Below are 23,782 nucleotides of genomic sequence, written 5' to 3' on the forward strand. Positions count from 1 at the left end.
TCCAGCATCTCACAGCTAGAGACACCAGTCCTCCAGCATCTCACAGCTAGAGACACCAGTCCTATAGCATCTCACAGCTAGATACACCAGTCCTCCAGCATCTCACAACTAGAGAGACACAGTCCTCCAGCATCTCACAACTAGAGACACCAGTCCTCCAGCATCTCACAGCTAGAGAGACACATCACACAGCTAGAGAGACACCAGTCCTTCCAACACCTCACAACTAGAGACACCAGTCCTCCAGCATCTCACAGCTAGAGAGACACCAAATCCCCAGCATCTCACAGCTAGAGAGACACCAGTCCTCCAGCATCTCACAACTAGAGGACACCAGTCCCAGCATCTCACAGCTAGAGAGACACCAGTCCTCCAACACCTCACAACTAGAGACACCAGTCCTCCAGCATCTCACAGCTAGAGACACCAGTCCTATAGCATCTCACAGCTAGATACACCAGTCCTCCAGCATCTCACAACTAGAGACACCAGTCCTCCAGCATCTCACAACTAGAGACACAGTCCTCCAGCATCTCACAACTAGAGACACCAGTCCTCCAGCATCTCACAGCTAGAGACACCCGTCCTCCAGCATCTCACAACTAGAGACACCAGTCCCCAGCATCTCACACTAGAGACACCAGTCCCCAGCATCTCACAGCTAGAGAGACACCAGTCCTCCAGCATCTCACAACTAGAGACACCAGTCCTCCAGCATCTCACAACTAGAGACACCAGTCCTCCAGCATCTCACAACTAGAGACACCAGTCCTCCAGCATCTCACAGCTAGAGACACGTCCTCCAGCATCTCACAACTAGAGACACCAGTCCCCAGCATCTCACAACTAGAGACACCAGTCCCCAGCATCTTCACAGCTAGAGAGACACCAGTCCTCCAGCATCGCACAGCTAGAGAGACACCAGTCCTCCAGCATCTTCACAGCTAGAGAGACACCAGTCCTCCATATCTCACAAGCTAGAGACACCAGTTCTATAGCATCTCACAGCTAGAGACACCAGTCCTCCAGCATCTCACAGCTAGAGAGACACCAGTCCTCCAACACCTCACACTAGAGACACCAGTCCTCCAGTATCTCACAGCTAGAGACACCATTCTATAGCATCTCACAGCTAGAGACACCAGTCCTCCAGCATCTCACAACTAGAGACACCAGTCCTCCAGCATCTCACAACTAGAGAACACCAGTCCTCCAGCATCTCACAATAGAGACACCAGTCCTCCAGCATCTCACAAATAGAGACACCAGTCCTCCAGCTCACAACTAGAGACACCAGTCCTCCAGCACTCACAGCTAGAGAGACACCAGTCTCCAGCATCTTCACAGCTAGAGAGACACCAGTCCCCAGCATCTCACAGCTAGAGACACCAGTCCTCCAGCATCTCATAGCTAGAGACACCAGCTCCAGCTCTCACAGCTAGAGACACCAGTACTCCAGCATCTCACAGCTAGAGAGGACACCAGTCCTCCAGCATCTCACAGCTAAGCACCGTCCAGCATCTCACAGCAGAACACCAGTCCTCCAGCATCTCACAGCTAGAGAGACACCAGTCCTCCAGCATCTCCACAGCTATGGGAGACACCAGTCTCCACATCTCACACTAGAGACACCGTCCTCAGCATCGCACAGCTAAGAGACACCAGTCCTCCAGCATCTCACAGCTAGAGAGACACCAGTCCTCCAGCATCTCAAGCTAGAACACCAGTCCTCCAGCATCCTCACAGCTAGAGACACCAGTCCTCCAGCATCTCACAGCTAGAGAGAACCATCCTCCAGCATCTCACAGCTAGAAGACACCAGTCCTCCAGCATCTCACAGCAAAGACACCAGTCCTCCAGCATCTCACAGCTAGAGAGACACCAGTCCTCCAGTATCGCACAGCTAGAGAGACACCATCCTCCAGCATCTCACAGCTAGAGACACCAGTCCTCCAGCATCTCACAGCTAGAGACACCAGTAATCCAGCATCTCACAGCTAGAGAGACACCAGTCCTCCAGCAACTCACAGCTAGAGACACCAGTCCTCCAGCATCTCACAGCTAGAGACACCAGTCCTCCAGCATCTCCAGCTAGAGAGACAACAGTCCCTCAGTATCGCACAGCTAGAGAGACACAGTCTCCAGCATCTCACAGCTAGAGACACCATCCTCCAGCATCTCACAGCTAGAGACACCAGTCCTCCATCATCTCACAGCTAGAGAGACACCAGTCCTCCAGCATCTCACAGCTAGAGACACCAGTCCTCCAGCATCTCACAGCTAGAAGACACCAGTCCTCCAGCATCTCACACTAGAGAGACCAGTCCTCCAGCATCTCACAGCTAGATACACCAGTCCTCCAGCATCTCACAGCTAGAGACACCAGTCCTCCAGCATCTCACAGCTAGAGACACCAGTGCTCCAGCATCTCACAGCTAGAGAGACACCAGTCCTCCAGCATCTCACAGCTAGAGAGACACCAGTCCTCCAGCAACTTCACAGCTAGGGAGACACCAGTCCTCCAGCATCTCACAGCTAGAGAGACACCAGTCCTCCAACATCTCACAGCTAGAGAGACACCAGTCCTCAGCATCTCACAGCTAGAGACACCAGTCCTCCAGCATCTCACAGCTAGAGACACCAGTCTTCCAGCATCTCACAGCTAGAGACCAGTACTCCAGCATCTCACAGCTAGAGAGACACCAGTCCTCCAGCATCTCACAGTTAGAGACACCAGTCCTCCAGCTCTCACAGCTAGAGACACCAGTCCTCCAGCCTCTCAAGCTAGAGAGACACCAGTCCTCCAGCATCTCACAGCTAGAGACACCAGTCTCCAGCATCTCACAGCTAGAGAGACACCAGTCCTCCAGCATCTCACAGCTGAGAGACACCAGTCCTCCAGCATCTCACAGCTAGAGAGACACCAGTCCTCCAGCATCTCAGAGCTAGAGACACCAGTCTCCAGCATCTCACAGCTAGAGAGACACCAGTCCTCCAGCATCTCACAGCTAGAGAGACACCAGTCCTCCAGCATCTCACAGCTAGAAACACCAGTCATCCAGCATCTCACAGCTAGAGAGACACCAGTCCTCCAGCATCTCATAGCTAGAGAGACACCAGTCCTCCAACACTCACAACTAGACACCAGTCCTCCACATCTCACAGCTAGAGAGACACCAAATCCCCAGCATCTCACAGCTAGAGAGACACCAGTCCTCCAGCATCTCACAACTAGAGACACCAGTCCTCCAGCATCTCACAGCTAGAGAGACACCAGTCCTCCAACACCTCACAACTAGAGACACCAGTCCTCCAACACCTCACAACTAGAGACACCAGTCCTCCAGCATCTCACAGCTAGAGACACATCCTATAGCATCTCACAGCTAGATACACCAGTCCTCCAGCATCTCACAACTAGAGACACCCAGTCTCCAGCATCTCACACTAGAGACACCAGTCTCCAGCATCTCACAACTAGAGACACCAGTCCTCCAGCATCTCACAGCTAGAGACACCCGTCCTCCAGCATCTCACAACTAGAGACACCAGTCCCCAGCTCTCACAACTAGAGCACCAGTCCCCCAGCATCTCACAGCTAGAGAGACACCAGTCCTCCAGCATCTCGCAGCTAGAGGACACCAGCCTCAGCATCTCACAGCTAGAGAGACACCAGTCCTCCAGCATCTCACAGCTAGAGAGACACCAGTCCTCAGCATCTTCAAGGCTAGAGAGACACCAGTCCTCCAGCATCTCACAGCTAGAGAGACACCAGTCCTCCAGCATCTCCAGCTAGAGAGACACCAGTCCTCCAGCATCTCACAGCTAGAGAGACACCAGTCTCCAGCATCTCACAGCTAGAGACACAGTCCTCCACATCTCACACTAGAACACAGTCCACACTCAAACTAGAGACACCAGTCCTCAGTATCTCACAGCTAGAGACACCAGTTCTAAGCATCCTCACAGCTAGAGACACCAGTCCTCCAGCATCTCCACAACTAGAGACACCAGTCCTCAGCATCTCACAACTAGAGACACCAGTCTCCAGCATCTCACAATAGAGACACCAGTCCTCCAGCATCTCACAACTAGAGACACCAGTCCTCAGCATCTCACACTAGGACCCAGTCCCCCAGCATCTCACAGTAGAGAACACCAGTCCTCCGCTCTCACAGCTAGAGAGACACCAGTCCTCCAGCATCTCACAGCTAAGAGAGACACCAGTCCTCCAGCATCTCACAGCTAGAGAGACACCAGTCCTCCAGCATCTCACAGCTAAGAGACACAGTCCTCCCAGCATCTCACAGCTAGAGACACAGTCATCCAGCATCTCACAGTAGAACACCAGTCTCCAGCATCTCACAGCTAGAGAGACACCAGTCCTCCAGCATCTCACAGCTAGAGACACCAGTCTCCAGATCTCACAGCTAGAGACACCAGTCCTCCAGCCTCTCACAGCTAGAGAGACACCAGTCCTCCAGCATCTCACAGCTAGGGAGACACCAGTCCTCACAGCATCTCACAGCTAGAGAGACACCAGTCCTCCAGCATCCAAAAGTAGAGAGACACCAGTCCTCCAGCATCTCACAGCTAGAGAGACACCAGCCTTCAGCATCTCACAGCTAGAGACACCAGTCCTCCAGCATCTCACAGAAGAGCACATCCTCCAGATCGCACACGAGAGACACAGTCTCACATCTCACAGCTAGAGACACCAGTTCCTCAGCATCTCACAGCTAGAGACACAGTCCTCCATCATTCACAGCTAGAGACACAGTCCTCCACATCTCACAGCTAGAGAGACACCCAGTCCTCCAGCATCTCACAGCTAGAGACACCAGTCTCAGCATCTCACAGCTAGAACACCAGTCCTCCAGCATCTCACAGCTAGAGACACCAGTCCTCCACATCTCCACAGTAGAGACACCAGTCCTCCAGCATCTCACAGCTAGAGAGACACCAGTCCTCCAGCATCTCACAGCTAGAGAACACCAGTCCTCCAGCATCTCACAGCTAGAACACCAGTCCTCCAGCATCTCACAGCTAGAGACACCAGTCCTCCAGCATCTCACAGCTAGAGACACCAGTCCTCCAGCATCTCACAGCTAGAGACACCAGTCCTCCAGCATCTCACAGCTAGAGAGACACCAGTCCTCCAGCATCTCACAGCTAAGAGAGACACCAGTCCTCCAGCATCTCACAGCTAGGAGACACCAGTCCTCCAGCATCTCACAGCTAGAGAGACACCAGTCCTCCAGCATCTCACAGCTAGAGACACCAGTCCTCCAGCATCTCACAGCTAGAGACACCAGTCCTCCAGCATCTCACAGCTAGAGACACCAGTTCCAGCATCGCACAGCGTAGAGACACCAGCTCCAGCATCTCACAGCTAGAGAGACACCAGTCCTCCAGCATCTCACAGCTAGAGACACCAGTCCTCCAGCTCTCACAGCTAGAGGACACCAGTCCTCCAGCATCTCACAGCTAAGAAGACACCAGTCCTCCAGCATCTCACAGCTAGAGAGACACCAGTCCTCCAGCATCTCACTAGCTAGAGACACCCGTCCTCAGCATCTCACAGCTAGAGAGACACCAGTCCTCCAGCATCTCACAGAGAGACACCAGTCCTCCAGCATCTCACAGCTAGAGACACCAGTCCTCCAGCATCTCACAGCTAGAGAGACACCAGTCCTCCAGTATCGCACAGTAGGAGACACAGTCCTCCCAGCATCTCACAGCTAGAGACACCAGTCCTCCAGCAATCTCACACTAGAGACACCAGTCCTCCAGCATCTCACAGCTAGAAGGACACCAGTCCTCCAGCATCTCACAGCTAGAGAGACACCAGTCCTCAGCATCTCAAGCTAGAGACACCAGTCCTCCAGCATCTCACAGCTAGAGACACCAGTCCTCCATCATCTCACAGCTAGAGAGACACCAGTCCTCCAGCATCTCACAGCAGAGACACCAGTCCTCCAGCATCTCACAGCTAGATACACCAGTCTCCAAACACCAGTCCTCCAGCATCTCACAGCTAGAGACACCAGTCCTCCAGCATCTCACAGCTAGAGACACCAGTCCTCCAGCATCTAGTCCTCCAGCATCTCACAGCTAGAGAGACACCAGTCCTCCAGCATCTCACAGCTAGAGACACCAGTCCTCCAGCATCTCACAGCTAGAGAGACACCAGTCCTCCAGCATCTCACAGCTAGAGAGAAACCAGTCCTCCAGCATCTCACAGCTAGAGACACCAGTCCTCCAGCATCTCACAGGTAGAGAGACACCAGTCCTCCAGTCCGTTCGTAATTAACAACCACAATAGACAGAATAGCATCCAAACCTATTCCAGGGGGGGAATAACAGCTATAAGCCCATCCGTGTGGGTCTTCATCAAACAGACCAAAGACTAGGGCCAGACTATAATGGAGACACACACATTTCAATAAGCCATATAGGATGAGAAAAGGGACTTGGAGAAACCCAGCGTCTCCAGAGCCCACTCTCAGGTGAGTATTATCAGTTCTCTTCAATGGAGGCAGATTAAGGGGAGGGAAACGCCTGCATTGTAGGCTGACCTCGGAAAGCACTTTAAACGGGCTAACGTCTTCCTTCTGCTGCCTCACCATTTACACAGGGACTTACCGTGGAGGGAGGAGGGTTTCGTCAGGCAGCCAGCTGAAAGCTGAAAGTCATCTGATATGACTGTGCTGTGTTAATGATGTTGGGCCGGGCCAGTAGTGAGAAGTCAGGGACAGAGGGACTTAAACTGTGTTCGTTCTTCGACCATACGTTTTTAAGGAGCCATCTTCTTTGCTTCAAAGCCCGGGCGCTATGACGATGACAATGCATGGCACTTGAAACCCTCACCAACCCCCTTCCCTAAATAGCTTACTGGTTGGTTGGTTGGTTGATGGGGGGAGGGAGGTGGGGGTGAAGGCTAGGTGGTGTGTTAGGGAGGATGCAGTGATTAGTACTAGTGGGTGTTTTGTACGGCCGTCTGCTAGACAGCTGATTCCAAACTGATGATATCAGGGAATACATTCGCCCGAGCAATGCTTCACACACATACACACATATTCATGAACACATGCACAGACACACTGAGACACACACACAGACGTGCACGCACAGGGGCGTGCACACACACACACACACACACACACTCGGACTAATTTGCTTTGGGTATTGTACAGCATTAGTACCAGCACTTGCTGTTATCTGTGTGTCTTGATAAGGTACATCTTTATTAAATTCTCTCATTAAAAGGGCATCAGTCAGGAGAAAAGGAATATGCTAATGGTGGCAGTCCTCTTCAAACCAAACCACACTGTCCCCCTCCAACTGAATAACCTACACAGAAAGACGAAGAGCAGAACCTACACAGAGAGACGCTGAGAAGAACCTATACAGAAAGATGAAGAGCAGAACCTACACAGAGAGCCAAAGAGCAAAACCTATAACAGAGAGATGAAGAGCACAACCTAACACAGAGCGACAGCTAAGAGAAGAAACCTAACACAGAAAGACGAAGAGCAGAACTCTACACAGAAAGAGACGAAGAGACAGAACACTACACAGAGAGATGAAGAGCAGAACCTACACAGAAAACGAAGAGCAAGAACCTATACAGAAAGACAGAGAGCAGAACCTACACAGAGAGCCAAAGAGCAGAACCTAACAGAGAGATGAAGAGCAGAACCTACACAGAAAGACGAAGAGCAGAACCTATACAGAAAGACAGAGAGCAGAACCTACACAGAGAGCCAGAAGAGCAAACCTATACAGAGAGATGAAGAGCAAACCTACACAGAAAGACGAAGAGCAGAACCTATACAGAAAGACAGAGAGCAGAACCTACACAGAGAGACCTGAGAAGAACCTAACAGAAAGATAAGAGCAGAACCTATACAGAAAGACAGAGAGCACAACCTACACAGAGAGACGCTGGAAAGAACCTACACAGAAAGACGAAGAGCAGAACCTATACAGAAAGACAGAGAGCACAACCTACACAAGAGACGCTTGAGAAGAACCTACACAGAAAGACGATAGAGCAGAACCTAACAGAGAGAAGATGACATAACCTACACAGAGAGGCGAAGAGCAAACCTACACAGAGAGACAAAGAGCAGAACCTACACAGAAATATGAAGAGCAGACCTACACAGAGAGACGAAGAGCCAGAAACAACACAGATAGACGAATAGCAGAATCTTCACAGAGAGACGAGAGCAGAAACCTACACAGAAAGAACAGAGAGCAGAACCTACACAGAGAGACAGAGAGCAAAACCTATACAGAGAGACAGAGAGCAGAACCTACACAGAGAGACAAGAGCATAACCTACACAGAGTGACAGAGAGCAGAACCTACACAGAGAGACAGAGAGCAGAACCTACACAGAGAGACAGAGAGCAGAACCTACACAGAGAGACAGAGAGCACACCTACACCGAGAGACAGAGAGCAAGCATGAAACGAGGGAGAGAAAAGATGGGGAAAATGTCTCTGTTTAACCGGCAGAGAAAACAGGGGCTCTGGAGTTGTAAAAGGTGAAATAGCTTTTTCTTTTCATTTTGCATGCCTACCCCTGCCAGCACAACCTCATCCCTTACTTCTCGCTATTACTATTACACACACACACACACACACACACACATCCCGACCCTAGCTCAAAGTGAGTGAAGGAAGAGAGGCCCTCCCGCATCTGTCTAGGTCCTAGAGCCCCCCCTTTGAGCGTAGGATGCCACTGCAGCGCGGGAAGTGCTCTCATGGCCAGCCATGAGCTGCTAGCGTTGTATGTAGGTCACGCGTCCGTGTGTTGGCCTGTGGAGCGCTCTCCACTGGAGCTCACCCAGATCAACCACACACCCAGCAGGACTCTACACTTAAATTAGAGCACAGTTTACACACACACACACACACACACACACACACACACACACACACACACACACACACACACACACACACACAATCAATCAAACTCCTACATACAATCAAATGAAGTAGGTTGCTAGAATATGTTGAAATTACAGAGATATAAATGACACACACAGCGCTGTAGGAGTATTCAGTCCCTGTCTTAATGAAGGAGCACAGTGTTGGAACAACACTCCTCCAGGACTCAATATGCATTATCAGACAGTTAAGTATCTTCCACCAGATGACATACTGTTGATATATGACGAGTGTCCCCCATCAGGCCTGTCAGAGAGTGAGCTCCAGAGCCCTGTGTGAGTGTTTGTGTGTGTGTGTCTTTGTGCTGGGCTGATGGCTGAGTGGCAGCCAGTGAAGGGTTAACAGCATTAAGACAACAGGCGGAGTGTATTGTGCTGTGGCGGGAGGGCCTCAGGAGGACAGGGAGCCTAAGACTCCTCAGAGAGACACCATGCCTTTTACAGCAAACACACTGAGGTCCTACTGACGGGTTCATTAACATACACACACACTCACACACACACACACACACACAGTAACACACTAGCACACTCCACAGAGACTTTTACATATTCACAAATATAAATATTCACACCCACTCACACTATGGTATAAAACCCTAATACACTAGAAACCAAGGTCTCTCAGTGGAGAGAGAAGAGGGATTCACGGCAGCTTCAGTTTCAATAGAATCTGTCAGGCTGTCTTCTCTCTTAACCTATCAGCCCCCTCTTTTTCTCCACTTCTCTCTACCTCAGCCTGTATCTTTCTGTCCCCTCCCCTCTTTCAGCAGTAGTTAGCAGGTCAAAGCCATTTTGATGGAAACGTTGGGGCAGTATAAGGCTTGGTAGGAAGGCCCAAAAAATGGTCAAAGACTCCAGCCACCCAAGTCATAGACTGTTCTCTCTGCTACCGCACGGCATGCGGTACCGGAGCGCCAAGTCTAGGTCCAAAAGGCTTCTTAACAGCTTCTACCCCCAAGCCATAAGACTGCAGAAGAATTTAGCAAATGGCCACCCAGACTATTTACATTGACGTCCCCCCTTTGTTTTTACACTGCTGCAACTCGCTGTTTATTATCTATGCATAGTCACTTTACCCCTACCTACATGTACAAATCACTTTGACTAACCTGTACCCCCGCACATTGACTGTACCAGTACCTCCTGTATATAGGTTAAGGGCTTGTAAGTAAGCATTTCACGTTAAGCTCTACACCTGTTGTATTCGACGCATGTGACAAATAACATTTGATTTGATTTGGTAAAGCAGAACAGACATGTATACAGTGTAGAGTGAAGATGATCTTGGGTCAGTTTTGCATTTCCCCCACTAATGGTTAAGGTTAGTATTGGAGGAGGGGAAGCTGATCCTAGATCTGTACTTACTGGAAACTTCACCCTGGAGCCATTTAGAACACGGACAGGTGAGAAAAACAGGGCCTGGAGGGTGTTGTTCCTCTGAACGATCCATTTATCAGTATTGATTGGCTACTGGTTGGAAATGTGATTGAATGAAAAACAAGTTCACATTGCTGTACTTACAAGTCGTTGATATAATGCTGCAGCTTCATGTCTCCACAAGAGGGAGCAGGAGAGACCTAGAGCCTGATAGCTGCTGTTAAGGTCACATAGGCTGTGTTTAGACAGGCAGACCAATTCTGATTGGTCTTTTGACTAATCAGATCTAAAAAAGATCTGATTTGACTGATGTGATTGGTCAAAAGACCAATTAGTGAAGAAATATCAGAATTGGGCTGCCTGTGTAAACCTAGCCTTAGTGACACAGACACGCATGCATAGACACACACACACAAACTAACTCACATATCTCTGTAGTATCTGGTGTCTCTCGTGTGGGTCGTCCAGGATATTGACCGACAGGTCCGAGATGGACACTGCTGCTGCCCCCGTGAGTGTGACCAGCAGCACCAGCATGCCCTCGCCCTCCTCCAGCGGCAGGTCCAACTTATGAGTGTGCTCTTTACTGAGCGGTGACAGGTCTATCGAACACCTGAAAAACACACACATATTTGGAATTTGAGACGTACAGGTCTATGTAGACTAACATTGAGAGGAAAAAACAAAACCACGAGAGTGAGAAAGAGTGAGATGTTGGTAAAAGCAGGAGAAAGAGGGGACGAGAAAGAGTGAGGTAGAAAAGACAATAGAGAGATAGAGGCAGAGATGGGGAGAGAGACTAGCCAGAGAACAAAGAAGATTGGCAGGTAGAAGAGAGAAGAGACACCAAAAGCGCAGAGATGGAGAGAGAGGCAAGAAAGACCATGAGCAGTGTGAAGGAGAGAGAGAGAGTGTAAGGAATCGATCGGGGTGAGTGTGGCGAGATGTGCGAACTAATGCCTGATCCTCTCTCACACAACACAGCATTCGCAAGCGACAGTACGAGAGATGAAGGATAGTGATGGACTAGGATGGATTGTTGTGCGAGTGGTGTGGTGTGTGTTGGGTGGTGTGTGTTGTGTGTGTGATGAGTGAGGATGTTAGTGGAGAGAGAGAGAGCATGGGTGATGTTGTGTGTGTGTGAGTGTGAATGTGTGCTGTGTGGTGAGTGTCCGTGGTGTCGTGGTGGGTGTGTATGTGGACGTTGTGGGGTGTGGTTGTATGTGATGGGTGTGTGTGAGTGCTCTTCTCTTCACATGCAACCAACAATCAAAAAGAGCGAGCTGGTTAATGTTGAACGTAAAAGACTGTGCTGAGTGTAAACGGTGATGGTCCCACCTCATGTGGTGGAGGTCCTTTAATGGCGCTGTTTGACTGTGGTTGTGGTCCCAAATGAATTTTTCTTAAGGCCAGAGAAATTGAAGCAGAGGTAAGAAGTTTGAGCGGGTTTACTCCTTGTTAAAATCTGCCTCCGTAAGCATGACACGCCTGTTCGCTTTGGGATAGACTGCCCATGCATTAGGGCGAAGACCATCGTCCAACATATCTAGGTATGTCTCAGATAAGTGGTGTGTTGTTATCCGTATTACGCTTTGTAAGTTAATGTGAATACAGTATGAGGGGAGGACAAGTAGTCGAAAAATTCACGGAAAACAGAGAGAATTAGGAGCTTTATCTCTACTATATCGGAAACGGCCATTGAGAGACAGTGGGTTAAGGACTCCTTGTGTTGCAGAGAGGGCAGTAATGATGAACGGAGGATTTTTACCTTGTCAAGCTCAGAGTAGATTGCAAATCTGAGGCCCAGAATCTTGTCGCGGTCACTCAGAGCGATGACACACCGCCGTAGCTTAACCACTAGGCATACCTGTCGCCACCTCGACCTTGATGCAAAAAATGCCCTAGTGCTGCGTGTGTCGGGGGGGATGTCCGAGGGAGGAGAGTGGCACAGTACGAGAGAAAAGAGAGCAAGAGATAGTATGCAAGAGAGTAGATACAGTCTCGAGAAAATTGAGCAATATGCAATGAGCTCGGTGCGAGCGGATGATATGCAGCGGAAATGGTTCCGAAAAAGAATTGAAAATGTTTGCTAGTGTAGTGGTCGTGGAATTAGTATGTAGTGGGAATGGTGATGTGATGAGTGTCGTACAGAAGCGGGATGAAAGATGTGAGCAAAGAAGTGCAATGTGATAACAAATTTCAAGGATAGACAGTTTAAACAATATCAACAATAAGCAGAACGCGAGCAAAGCTGATATTTGGTCATGATTTTTTACCAATTATTAGAATAAGCATAGCAACACAACATCTTAGCAAATTTTGTCATGCCTTTGGGACAGCTGTATTAATTCGTATATATTAATCACCTTTCACTCAGGCTAGTGATGTATCATAAGACTGATGGATGGTGTATTAAGGTTGCTGTCTGCCAATCTTGCTGTGCACAATAAGCCAACGCAAACCACTTCTGCAAGTTGTAACACATATGAAAATGTGAGAGGTCGTGGCTGCGCCATACACCCATGTCGTTGTCAGATGAGCAAAAGGGAAGGATGACGCAGAATAGGACGCATGCAAATGAGTAGGATCCGTAACTTTTCCAACATGGAGTGACGAGAATTAAGTTGTACCTATAAGTCATAGATAACCAAATAAGAATAAAACACTAGATCAATAGAGACAGAAGAAAAGCAATTAAAGACCACAAGGAACAAATGTAATAACTTTTGCTCCAGAACTAAAAAAATTATCTAAAAACAAAGTCCACCACGATTTAACACGCACAACGTCTTCATAAATTGCAATTCATTAGTACAATATAGATATCGTATTAGTCGAGACCTATCATATGTTCAATATTACCATAAAAACTAATATATATGCCACTATTTTCATCAATAATTCCAGCGCCAAGGTTACCATGGTGCATGACTATAGCATTAGGATACAGGCAGAAATATAAGCAATGAGTCTACCAAGAATAATTGGTGTAAAACCACGTGGGAGCACGAAGATGCCTGAGATGTTACTAGAAGTTGATAGCGTTATGCCATGGAAATGGAGCTGTTATTCAAATGAACCTTAAAGAGTGTTGTGTCGATTAATACTAAACACACCAGATGTTTCCAAGCTTATGGGTGCTCTTACGAACAGCCCGCTTAGTATCGGCTCTTCTCTCTCCATTCTTTCTGCGTGCTCTTCCTCGTCAGCCCTCCATAGCACACTTCTCCACGCTTCCTTTCTCACAATCGTCTTCTACCTTCGCGCTTCCCGCTCTCGCACCTCCCTCGGTCGCGACGCATTAACCAGTCGGAACATTCCCGCCCTACTGATAGTCAACAAACCTTCACGCGGCTGGCGACCTCTTCTCCTAAAAAATAACTATAAAACCTCTATACTCATTAATTCCCAACGCTCCTCTGCCCCGTTCTACTTTTAACGTACTTTCCTCTTCTCTTACATCTTGCTGCCTCCCTAGTCTCGTCTTCTGCGAGACTCTCGCCTAGGCCACACCAGGACCCTTTGAGAGTGTTTACGATGTAGCCTTAGTTCCAGCCATGCGACCTTTATAAACGCCCTGATTTAGCAGTTGCCACTCATATAATCACTATAGTGGGTTCCAAAAATCTCCACCCCAAACCCAATTTGTATCTCTAGGTCCTTGTTTTTAAATTGTAGTAAATGGTTCCATTGCCATTGACCTACGCGTCAGCAAAGTACCCAGGTGACGAAGTAAACGAATATAAAAACTTCTATCGCATGACTATGGGATCAAAAGCTAGTGCAATAGCACAAGTAATGCGGGCGAGTCCTATCACATGACTGGATCCCTGTGTACACCGCCTAATCTCTTGAAATATGGACAAGTGCAAAACAAAAGGTGTGCCATAAATTAAACAAAACAAGAAGTGGATAGATTGAAGACCAAGCTGACTTTGGCAAGCACACCTTCAATTGAAGCCCACAGTCTAAGACAAGCCTTATGAACTATACATTGGCCTTGGCACTACATTTGACGTGGGTACAATTTGGTCGTAACTGGTCCGGTTCCTAGCAGGAAGGTAGGCCTTGGGGTCAGTCTTACGTGGGTTGCAGAATTGGTTCAAAAATTATTAGATTAAAGTGGCGCCCGAAGCGTCCCTTACCAGCTCGGTAAAGACCAAATACGATATATATTGTTACAATACATCGTCCCAGCCAACATGCTCTTCGCATTAGCGAATGGTTCAAAAAAATATGACATCTTCTACGTCTCCTTAGTTAAGTAAGAAGTATACAAAACCAACTATTATGAGGGTTCAAAATGATGGCCATTTGAGACAAGCATAAATGCAAATGGACGATATGATCCTATCATTTGTGGTCACATCTTTTTGAAATCTTTTGTCTGGACACACCCAGTCTATTCACTTGGTACTGTGAGCGTGCCTATTAGGCTGGTTATAATGTATTTCAGACACAAGAGCACACACATACACAACACTACTATTCTAGTAGCAGTTATTTTGTAGGCTGCTAGTTAATCAGTACTACCCATTTTATTACATGTGAGTTAATTTAGTACTCCCCATTTAAAGGTACTGTATTAGGCAATTTCATCCGCTGAGAATGACAAGTATTTGTTGACACTTATTGAAAATTAGTTAGCTCTATCACTGAAGAAAAACCTTTCGGATAAATACAACATAACTTGTTCATGTCTGACTGAATAAATTATCGTCAATGGTTCCGTCCAATAGAAAGGTGCATAGCCATAGAAGAGCATTGTCAGATGGTAGTAGTATAGCATATGGTAGGGTCCTATTGGAGCGCATCCTATCTGTTAGATCTTAGCTTTCCTATTTGCTAAGTAGCAAGTTCATCGTGTTCTACACTTCAGGTTAAGTTTGCCATAGAGATAATTGGCCCTACTCTTTTGGCCGGACCCCAAAAATTAAATGAAAAACGGTAGAACTATGCGTAACCCGGCTTACCAATGTATCCATTAACTACCTATGCGCCTTCTGGTTTGTTGTAGTCCAACCACCGGTAACTCGTTCTTAATAGAGTTGTGCCTGGTTGTTGTAGTCCAGGCACGTAATGCTCTTCTTAATTACGCATGACGGCTCCTGTTTTGTGGTAGATCCCAGCCACCGTAAATGCTAATCGGTGAAGCTATATATGTCACTGGAATGCCGCCCCTGCCAGACATGGAATATGGGCTGTGTCCCAAGCACCCATTGCTCCACGCTGCACACCATGCAAGAGCGGAGGCCTCACCTAGCACTAGAGGTACTCGGGATGTGCGCCAGGACCTAGGGTATGGCTTCTCGGGCGTGGGTAGGGTGAGGGGTGCTCATCTGATCCATATACTCCTGTCTGCAGTTCAGGAGCCTCTTGGCTTTAGGGGGTGGCCCAGCATCCTCCCGACAGCTTCGTGGCACAATGACTCAGGAGAAGAAAGGGCAACCGCGAATGTGCTTTGACCGTGATGGAGGATGGTTGTACGTTAGACTGACCACTTAAACAACCGCCCGCCATGCCAACTATCTGAGGAGGAATAAAGCGAGAAAGGGTTTAGCTATAAAATACAGTTTAAATGGGGCTATTCATAAGACCCTGGCACAAATGATCTCGAACATGGCGTTAGACCGATGATGTCCATGTCACATTTGGGTAACACTTTGATCGACCTTTTGCCCATGCCATGACATAATTACATTGCTAGGATAACATTAAAACCCGTACTCCGGTGTGAGGAACGTGGGTGATTTATCAACCATGTTATTTGACTCCCAGGTCAGCCGTCATGTGACCGGAGAAAATAAATGTTGCTGGATTACAAAAAAAGTGGGTGATTGAAGTTTGTAATGTGTCTCGGTCACCATGATCTATAACAAATACATCCATAAGTTGTCAAAGAGCCCTGAAAAGACAAAGTCAATACACATTTTTTACAAATGAATAACAACTATTTAAGATATGACTACTATATTGCCCAAAGTTATATATTCCCTTGTATTTATCAAGTCCACGATGGTTTTCGAGCTCAGAAGTTAACCTAATCTTGTATATATCCCGCACTCATGTGCGTCTGCCGCCCTCCACCACCTGTTCGTACGCATAATCCAGGCTTGACATGATTTTCTGGTTATGGACATACGTCTCCTCTCAATGGCCACCCCATGATTCGCTATATAACACTCTAAGATTCTCCCGAAGTCAAAGTGATTGAATTCTCAAGCACAGCCAGTATAAGGAAGAAATCTCAACCATATTGAGAAGCAGGGAAGCTTTCGAAAATAGCTCCTCAAAAGAAGAATTATAACTAGGTGCACACATTTGAGGCCAATGTAATGCAGTAAAGAATTAACATTGAAAAAAATGAACACACTAGAATGCTATTTTGGCCCTAAACAGAATGAGTAGGTGCGATATTCGTCGCCCTTCAGAGCCCTGAGCATACACATGACCCATACTGTCAGCTGACACACCAAACTGAATGTATAAGCTGCTGTTGTGATGTGTGGACATATGTCACCTACCTTCAGTGGTAGCCTATAAGCCATGCTATTGAGAAATGGAGCGAATGAGACACGACAAGGATATTCTACTGTACTACGTTTCAATGTCCACAAAAAGAGGTGTCGAATATGGATATCCACTCTCTCTCACTGGTTCGTCGATGTGTTGGTGCCCACGTGACGCAAAATCTATGATGGCCTCATCATATAGAGCACATATTAACCACTCGACATTACAAACCGGCAATCAACAAGATACTGCGAGATCTGTTGGAAATACACAAACCTAAGAATTTTCCAAACACATCTTTGCGCGCATATCGAATGCTACTGAGTAATACCCAAGGATCTCGCACACAGAGCAAAAGTGATGTCTGACCACGTGTTCAGCATAAACAGCTGACAGATCGAAGAGAGACAGAACTCCTATTCGATAATGAACACAACTGGCGGAAAATCTAGTTGATCTCTGTTGTAATTGGTTAGACATACTTGCATTGCCTGTCTCCATGATGAGCGTCTAACGATGATGCTACATTGATCTACAAACGAGCACTAGATCAATAGACGTAGTACACTGTACCTGGGTCCTAAGGATGAACTTGAGATGGATTGACAAATATACTGGATAAGCGTTGTATCGATAGATCTATATTGGGACAACGTCTCATAAGAATCGAACCTCAGGTCATCATGGTGGCCTGTTTCATTTGTAATTCATTGACTTTAAATGAGAGATCATATGGAAGGTTTCAACAGGAAATACACAATTATGTGTCTGAGATTATCTCTGAATTCGGGTTTGAGTTCTATTGTGGTAGAAACTTCTTCAGACGAGAAGGCGAATCATGAACGGTAAAGAAGAATCATAGACGCAAAGTCGGAAAAAAGAAGAAGGCGCAATCGAATTTGCAAGAAGTAAAAAAGAGGTCGTATCATTGCCAAAACTATATTGATGTAATATGTCCTGTAATGATGCACGACAAACAGCGTGTTCCTGTTGCTTAAAGATACACGTTGAGGTCACTAGAAAAGGACTACATCGCGTGTAACTACAAACAACAATTAGATATATATATTCAGATATCTGGCGCTTATGTTATTGGGGCAAATCCAACAACAAACGAATCACTTGACTTGTGTGCACAAATTGTAGCCTCCTTATTCTTCAGGACAGGTTGGTTGCGTTAGGGTGGCCGTGTGTCCATCATCGTGTTATGATTGGGTAATGCCCTCTATCTATCGACAAGTAATACTGGTGTCTAGTTGTCAAATGCGTACAAGGGCGTAGTAAAAACAGTGTAATGATCAAGTTGAGGAAGGATGGGTGGACTCGTAACTAGGTCGCATAGACCGAAGATAATAAGTCCTCGAGGAACGAAAACACCTTGAATTCAGTTGTGCTTACAGCCACGACAATGGTGAGGCGTGTTATGGCGTCAATGTTTCCAGCGCGAATTCAGCGTTCAGGACACCTGCAACCTAGCACGTCGGAGTTCATGAGCCAGTCACACCAAGCATTAAACCTCACAAGTATTTACAAATGCTCACTGAGTAACGACGCCAAATCGTTCACCCAAATTAGCACGTCTCAAGTAAAACTCGCTTTGAACATGCAATACTTCTAATGTGCGACCGTGAGAATGTGCGTGAAGAGATGACAGTGAGAGAGAACATTTCTTAACAGATCGGAACAGCAAACTGAGACCACAGAGTCTATACGCGTTGTACTGGTACAGAGGAGAGATAGTAGTGAGCTACCAGTGCGGGCTTAGCAATGTTGCTAGTCACATGAATGTGAAAACATGTTCTAAAACCAATGGCACGAGCCCTTAGTAACTTATGTATATAGTACGAATAAAAAGTAATGCAAAATGGGCAGAAACTCTAGTCCATCGAACTCACGCTATAACTAAAATAGAGCGATTCTAGTAGACACAACTAGACATGCCAGATAAGGTGAGACGAAAATACCTGTAGAATCTGCTATAGAACGTGTCTAGCGATCCCCCTATCACCGCTCTTTATATTGCCGATTAGCAATGAGACTCAACAAGCTACATAAGAGTACACGAGCTGAGGCCAGAATAGAAAAACATTGATAGACACAACTGAATGACGTTCGAGGCTAGTGCTAACGAGAGAGTAAGTAATGGGATCAGACTAACTGGGGGAGTTCCTGTAGATAAACACTTAAGTGCAGCTAAATCGGGCGAATGGGAGAAGTCGCCGACCTACATAGTATTGAATGAGATAGCGAGTAATAATAGTTCGAGGAGATGAGGCAGGCAGAGAGGAGAAAACGTAATGTATGTAGAAGGGTCATTATCTAGTTAACAAATCTTGTTTTAGGGTAGCATCGGATATAATATGAGAAGGTGTTTAGCAACGTAAAAGCAGAGGAATATACCTAGATAAAGATCGTCTACGCACTCCATTGTAAGGCAAGAGATAAAATCCGTGAGAGAAGGAGAGAGGAGTGAGCCAAAGTAAAGGAATAGCATAGCTGGAAAAGACGCGAAGCACTCGGAATTTTAGATGTAAGAGATTGGACCACAACCTGCTGAAAATAACCGAGAGAAGGTATATTACAGTATGGAAAGGTACCCAAGAGCAGAACGCCAAGCATAGAGAGGTAAAGAAAATACCAAACTGAATGGAGTAAAGAGAATTAACAGCGTTTGAGGTAAGATCCAACCTACCCAACATGGTGAGTAGTGTTGTGGTTATTGTCGAGAAGTGACGAAGTCACCAACGTGAGACTGGGGTTCATAAGAAGAGAGTAAACACAAGAACGAAGTGTTCTGACCCGAAGCTACGTAATGAGATTAGAAAGCCAGGGCTGACTAAGCCAAAGAAAAGATACACCCCAAAAATCTTCTTAGGACCATATTGCAACAACAAACAAGCACGGAGCAAGAAGAGGTGAGTGATAACTGTTGTCGGTTACTGAGCAATCACGAATCCTCACTCTCTCTCTTACAATACATGTGCAATCTGCTAGCTCTGATCAATGTCTAACTCCTCCCCACTCCTATATCGTAGCTACTACGTACGCTCTACGTAACGTACTGCTACTGTCTCTATCTCGTCAGAGTACTCTCCTCGTCCTACTCTCTCTCTCGTCTCTCTCGTTCATCCTGCTCATGCTCATCCTGCATCTCTCCTTTCTTCTTACTCCTACTGATGCGACTCTCGAATGACCTAGCACCACGAATAGAACAAAAAACGTGATGAGGTAACCCCCGACGAAGAATTAAAAGTAAATCCTGAAGAAAAGTGTGCAAGGAGCTGAATGTGGGAGAATGAAAATTGCCACGAGAGAGCAAAGGGAAGGAGGGTGTGGGCGAGAGAGAAAGAGGGGCGAGAGGTGTGGTAGAGAGAAATCGAACAGATGAATCCCGGTATAGGAGAGGAGTAAAAGAGGGGCATAGATAGGGAGGACGTAGAGAGAGAAGTCATGCAGAAGAACAGCTCCTGACTTGTTATAACTTTCTGGTTGTTAAGAGTGAGATGAACACGATTAAATTAGCAAAAAATGTAAAGGTAATCAAATTGTACAATAAAGGTTCAACACAGGAGGAAAAGATTGGTCTTTTAACTCACTCTCTGTCAATCTTAATCGTGCTAGCTAGCCATATTCAAATTTGTCAACTAGCTTACCTTTAGCTCCAACTGTTTACTGGTGGTAACTATAGCAACATGGCCCCTGAGGCATGCTAGCAGCACCAGCAGTAGCAGAAACAGAGAGACTTTCCACCCCTTTTTTTGAATTGCCAGCAGAAATCAAATCAGAGAAGGGAAGAATCAATTTTAAACACAGAATTCTGAGGGAAAACCAAGAAACGTACTTTGCTGACTGCTCACACAACAGGACTGTTACAACCTGTTATTTTACACAGACCACACTACTGCCTGTCATACAGCTGTAACCAGGCATTTCAGCTATATGACAAAGAAAGGCATCTGCAAAGGAAGGCAAATCCACATTTTTGAGGACAGCGAGAAGGACCAGGAAAACAGGTTATTGACGGTAAACATGTACCAGAACGACACTGTCATGGTCCAGGGCAGTGAGGCAGCACTCAGCTCTTTTGTGCAGGACTTCCCCATCCCAAGGAAGCTAGCAGAAACCAAAAAAGACAAGGACAGCACACCGACCTCTCTCCTCACCTCGGAAATCCCAACAGAAGGAGTCCAGGCTCAGACCTACACCCACACAACAGGTCTATCCTCCCCCTGCCTGCCTACAACCACCAGAGCCAAGACCACACTACCATCAGCCTGCTGAGAGACAGACTGGCTTTGTTAGAGGTAGGGGTTACTGAGCTAAAGGAGCAGCACCCCAGCTACACCACCTCCAGCCCAGACACAGAGCTTCTACAGGACCAGATCAACCAGTGCAGGACCCAGCTGAAGAACTCTGTCCAGCAGCTGAGAGAGAGCCTTACCACAGCTCTGGAGGAGGTAAAGGCCACCATGAGGAGAGAGCCTTACCACCGCGCTGGAGGAGGTAAAGGCCACCATGAGGAGAGAGCCTTACCACCGCGCTGGAGGAGGTAAAGGCCACCATGAGGAGAGAGCCTTACCACAGCTCTGGAGGAGGTAAAGGCCACATGAGGAGAGAGCCTTACCCACAGCGCTGGAGGAGGTAGAGGTCACCATGAGGCGAGAGCGTCTTACCCCCCCGACCCCCGGCCCCCCCTTTCCCGTCCCCCCCCGACAAACCCTTTAAACCCACACCCCAGTCGACAAGGAAGCTCACATGGGGACACCACTACAAGAGAGAAGCTCTCTGGCCCCCCTGACACCCGCCCTGCACACCACTCCTTGTCACGGCCCTGTGTACCCCAGCCGACTTTTGGGCCAGTCTGAGATATGGCTTTTTCTTTGCAAAACTGCTGCTGGAAGGCCAGCATCCCCGGAGTTTCCGTCTTCCTGTTGATGTGAGAGCTGGTGTTTTGCACGTACTGTTTAATGAACCTGCCAGTTAAGGACTTGTGAGGCGTCTGTTTCTCAACTAGACACCTAATGGTATCCTTGTTCTCTTGCTCAGTTGTGCACCGGGGCTCCCACTCCTCTTTTATTCTGTGTTAGAGACAGTTTGCGCTGTCTGTGAAGGGAGTAGTACACAGCGTTGTACGAAATCTTCAGTTTTCTTGGCCATTGTCTCGCATGGAATAGCCTTCATTCTTCTTCAGAACAAGAAACTGACGAGTTTCAGAAGAAAGTGTTTGCTGGCCATTTTGAGCCTGTAATCGAACTCACAAATACTGATGCTCCAGACACTCACTAGTCTAAAGAAGGCCAGTTTTAATTGCTTCTTTATCAGCGCGTACAGTTTTCAGTGTGCTAACATAGTTGCAAAAGGTTTTTCTAAATGATTCAATTGAGCCTTTTAAAATCATAAGCTTGGATTAGCTAACACACAATATGCCATTGGAAACACAGGAGTGATAGTTGCTGATAATGGGCCGTTCTGACTCTGTACGTTATGTACTGTAGATTATTCATTAAATCAGCTACAAATAGTTATTTACAACATTAAACAATGTCTACACTGTATATATTGATCAATTTTTATATGTTTATTTAATGGACAGAATCAAAAAATTTGCATTTCTTTCAAAAAGTGACCTAAGTGACCCCAGAACTTTTGAACGGTAGAGTATATATATAGAACGCTTAACAACTTAATAGTTAGTAGCTACTGTATTTTCTGACTGTGCTATTCTTTATATTTGCAACATGAAATCACTATGACTTAAGCATGTGGAACATTCAGGGCCTAAACTCAACAACCTTTGGACTGAAGAGTTTAGCACTGGAGTTCAACAAACATCTTAAAGATGTTGACGTCTCATTCTTGCAGGAGACATATAAGGCTGACATTGTGCACTCACTGGTCCCACAGGCTACAGAGGTCATTATGAGTCATGTCCCACAGGTCGAGTCATTTAGATTCACTGTCCCCACAGGTACGAGAGAGCATTATGATGTCACTGTCCCACAGGTTACAGAGAGGTCATTATGATGTCTGTCCCTACAGAGGCATTGTGTCATTGATCAGGTCTCAGAGGGCTATGCGGGCACAGCGCCTCGGCCTACGAGAGCTGACATGTATCCGTGCCACAGGTTTTTCCACAGGAAGAGGTCATATGATGTCAGCTTGTCCCAGTCACGGCTACGAGAGGTCATGTATGATGTCAATGTCCACACGTGACGGCTACGAGAGAGGTCATTATGAATGTCGACGTTTGCGAACTATTTTGGAAGGTGTGACTCCTGTCCTCGCGTGTCCGGTAACCGGACGCGCTGACTTTCCCAGAACAGGGCTGAGACAGCGGAGCGGTCATTTGGTGACTGTCGACGTGTGGGTCTGCCTGTCAGGCGGTAAGGCTACAGGAGGGAGGTTTCGATTGTGAATGGTCGCTTGATTCTGTCCACAGGCTACAAAAGAGGTCGATTATGAATGGGTCAGCTGTCCTACAGGCGCTACGAGGGAGGTTCATTATGGAATGTCACTCGTCCTCCATGTGTATGCAGGATGGTGGCGCTGTAGTTATAGTACCGAGAGGTTCATTGTATGAATGTAGAACGTGGTCGCCAATCAAGGCTAAACAGGAGAGGTCGATGTGTGAAGAGGACAGAGGAAAATGTCACTGTCCGCGGCTTCCAGCAGGCTACAGGAGAGGTCAATTGTGCAGTGCTGATAACGAGAAACATAGCTTCTGCAAAAGATAGGGCAAGGAAACGATCTTGCTGGAGGAGAAATTGATCATTGTGGTCAAATCAGCGAAATACGAAAAGATACTAATTCATATCCTCGAAAATTAGTAAAGTATCACATTTCCGGTGGAAGAAGATACAAAGAAAAAAAGAAAGAAGAACAGGTACTGAGAACAGAAAAAGTATGTGGTTTTCGTCTTTTATGGCA

At 47.0% G+C, this 23,782-nt stretch overlaps 1 protein-coding gene across 1 annotated transcript in view; it reads right to left on the bottom strand.

Annotated features, from left to right (window-relative positions):
• The window catches only part of LOC111973959 (multiple C2 and transmembrane domain-containing protein 1-like), a 285,210-nt gene that overhangs the window by 135,260 nt on the left and 126,168 nt on the right, over nucleotides 1-23,782 (bottom strand). The window contains 1 exon segment of the mRNA XM_070446903.1: nucleotides 10,769-10,955. Within this exon segment, the coding sequence (XP_070303004.1) occupies nucleotides 10,769-10,955 (187 nt within the window).

This window comes from Salvelinus sp. IW2-2015, linkage group LG15 (genome assembly GCF_002910315.2).
Source record: "Salvelinus sp. IW2-2015 linkage group LG15, ASM291031v2, whole genome shotgun sequence".
NCBI lineage: Eukaryota > Metazoa > Chordata > Actinopteri > Salmoniformes > Salmonidae > Salvelinus > Salvelinus sp. IW2-2015.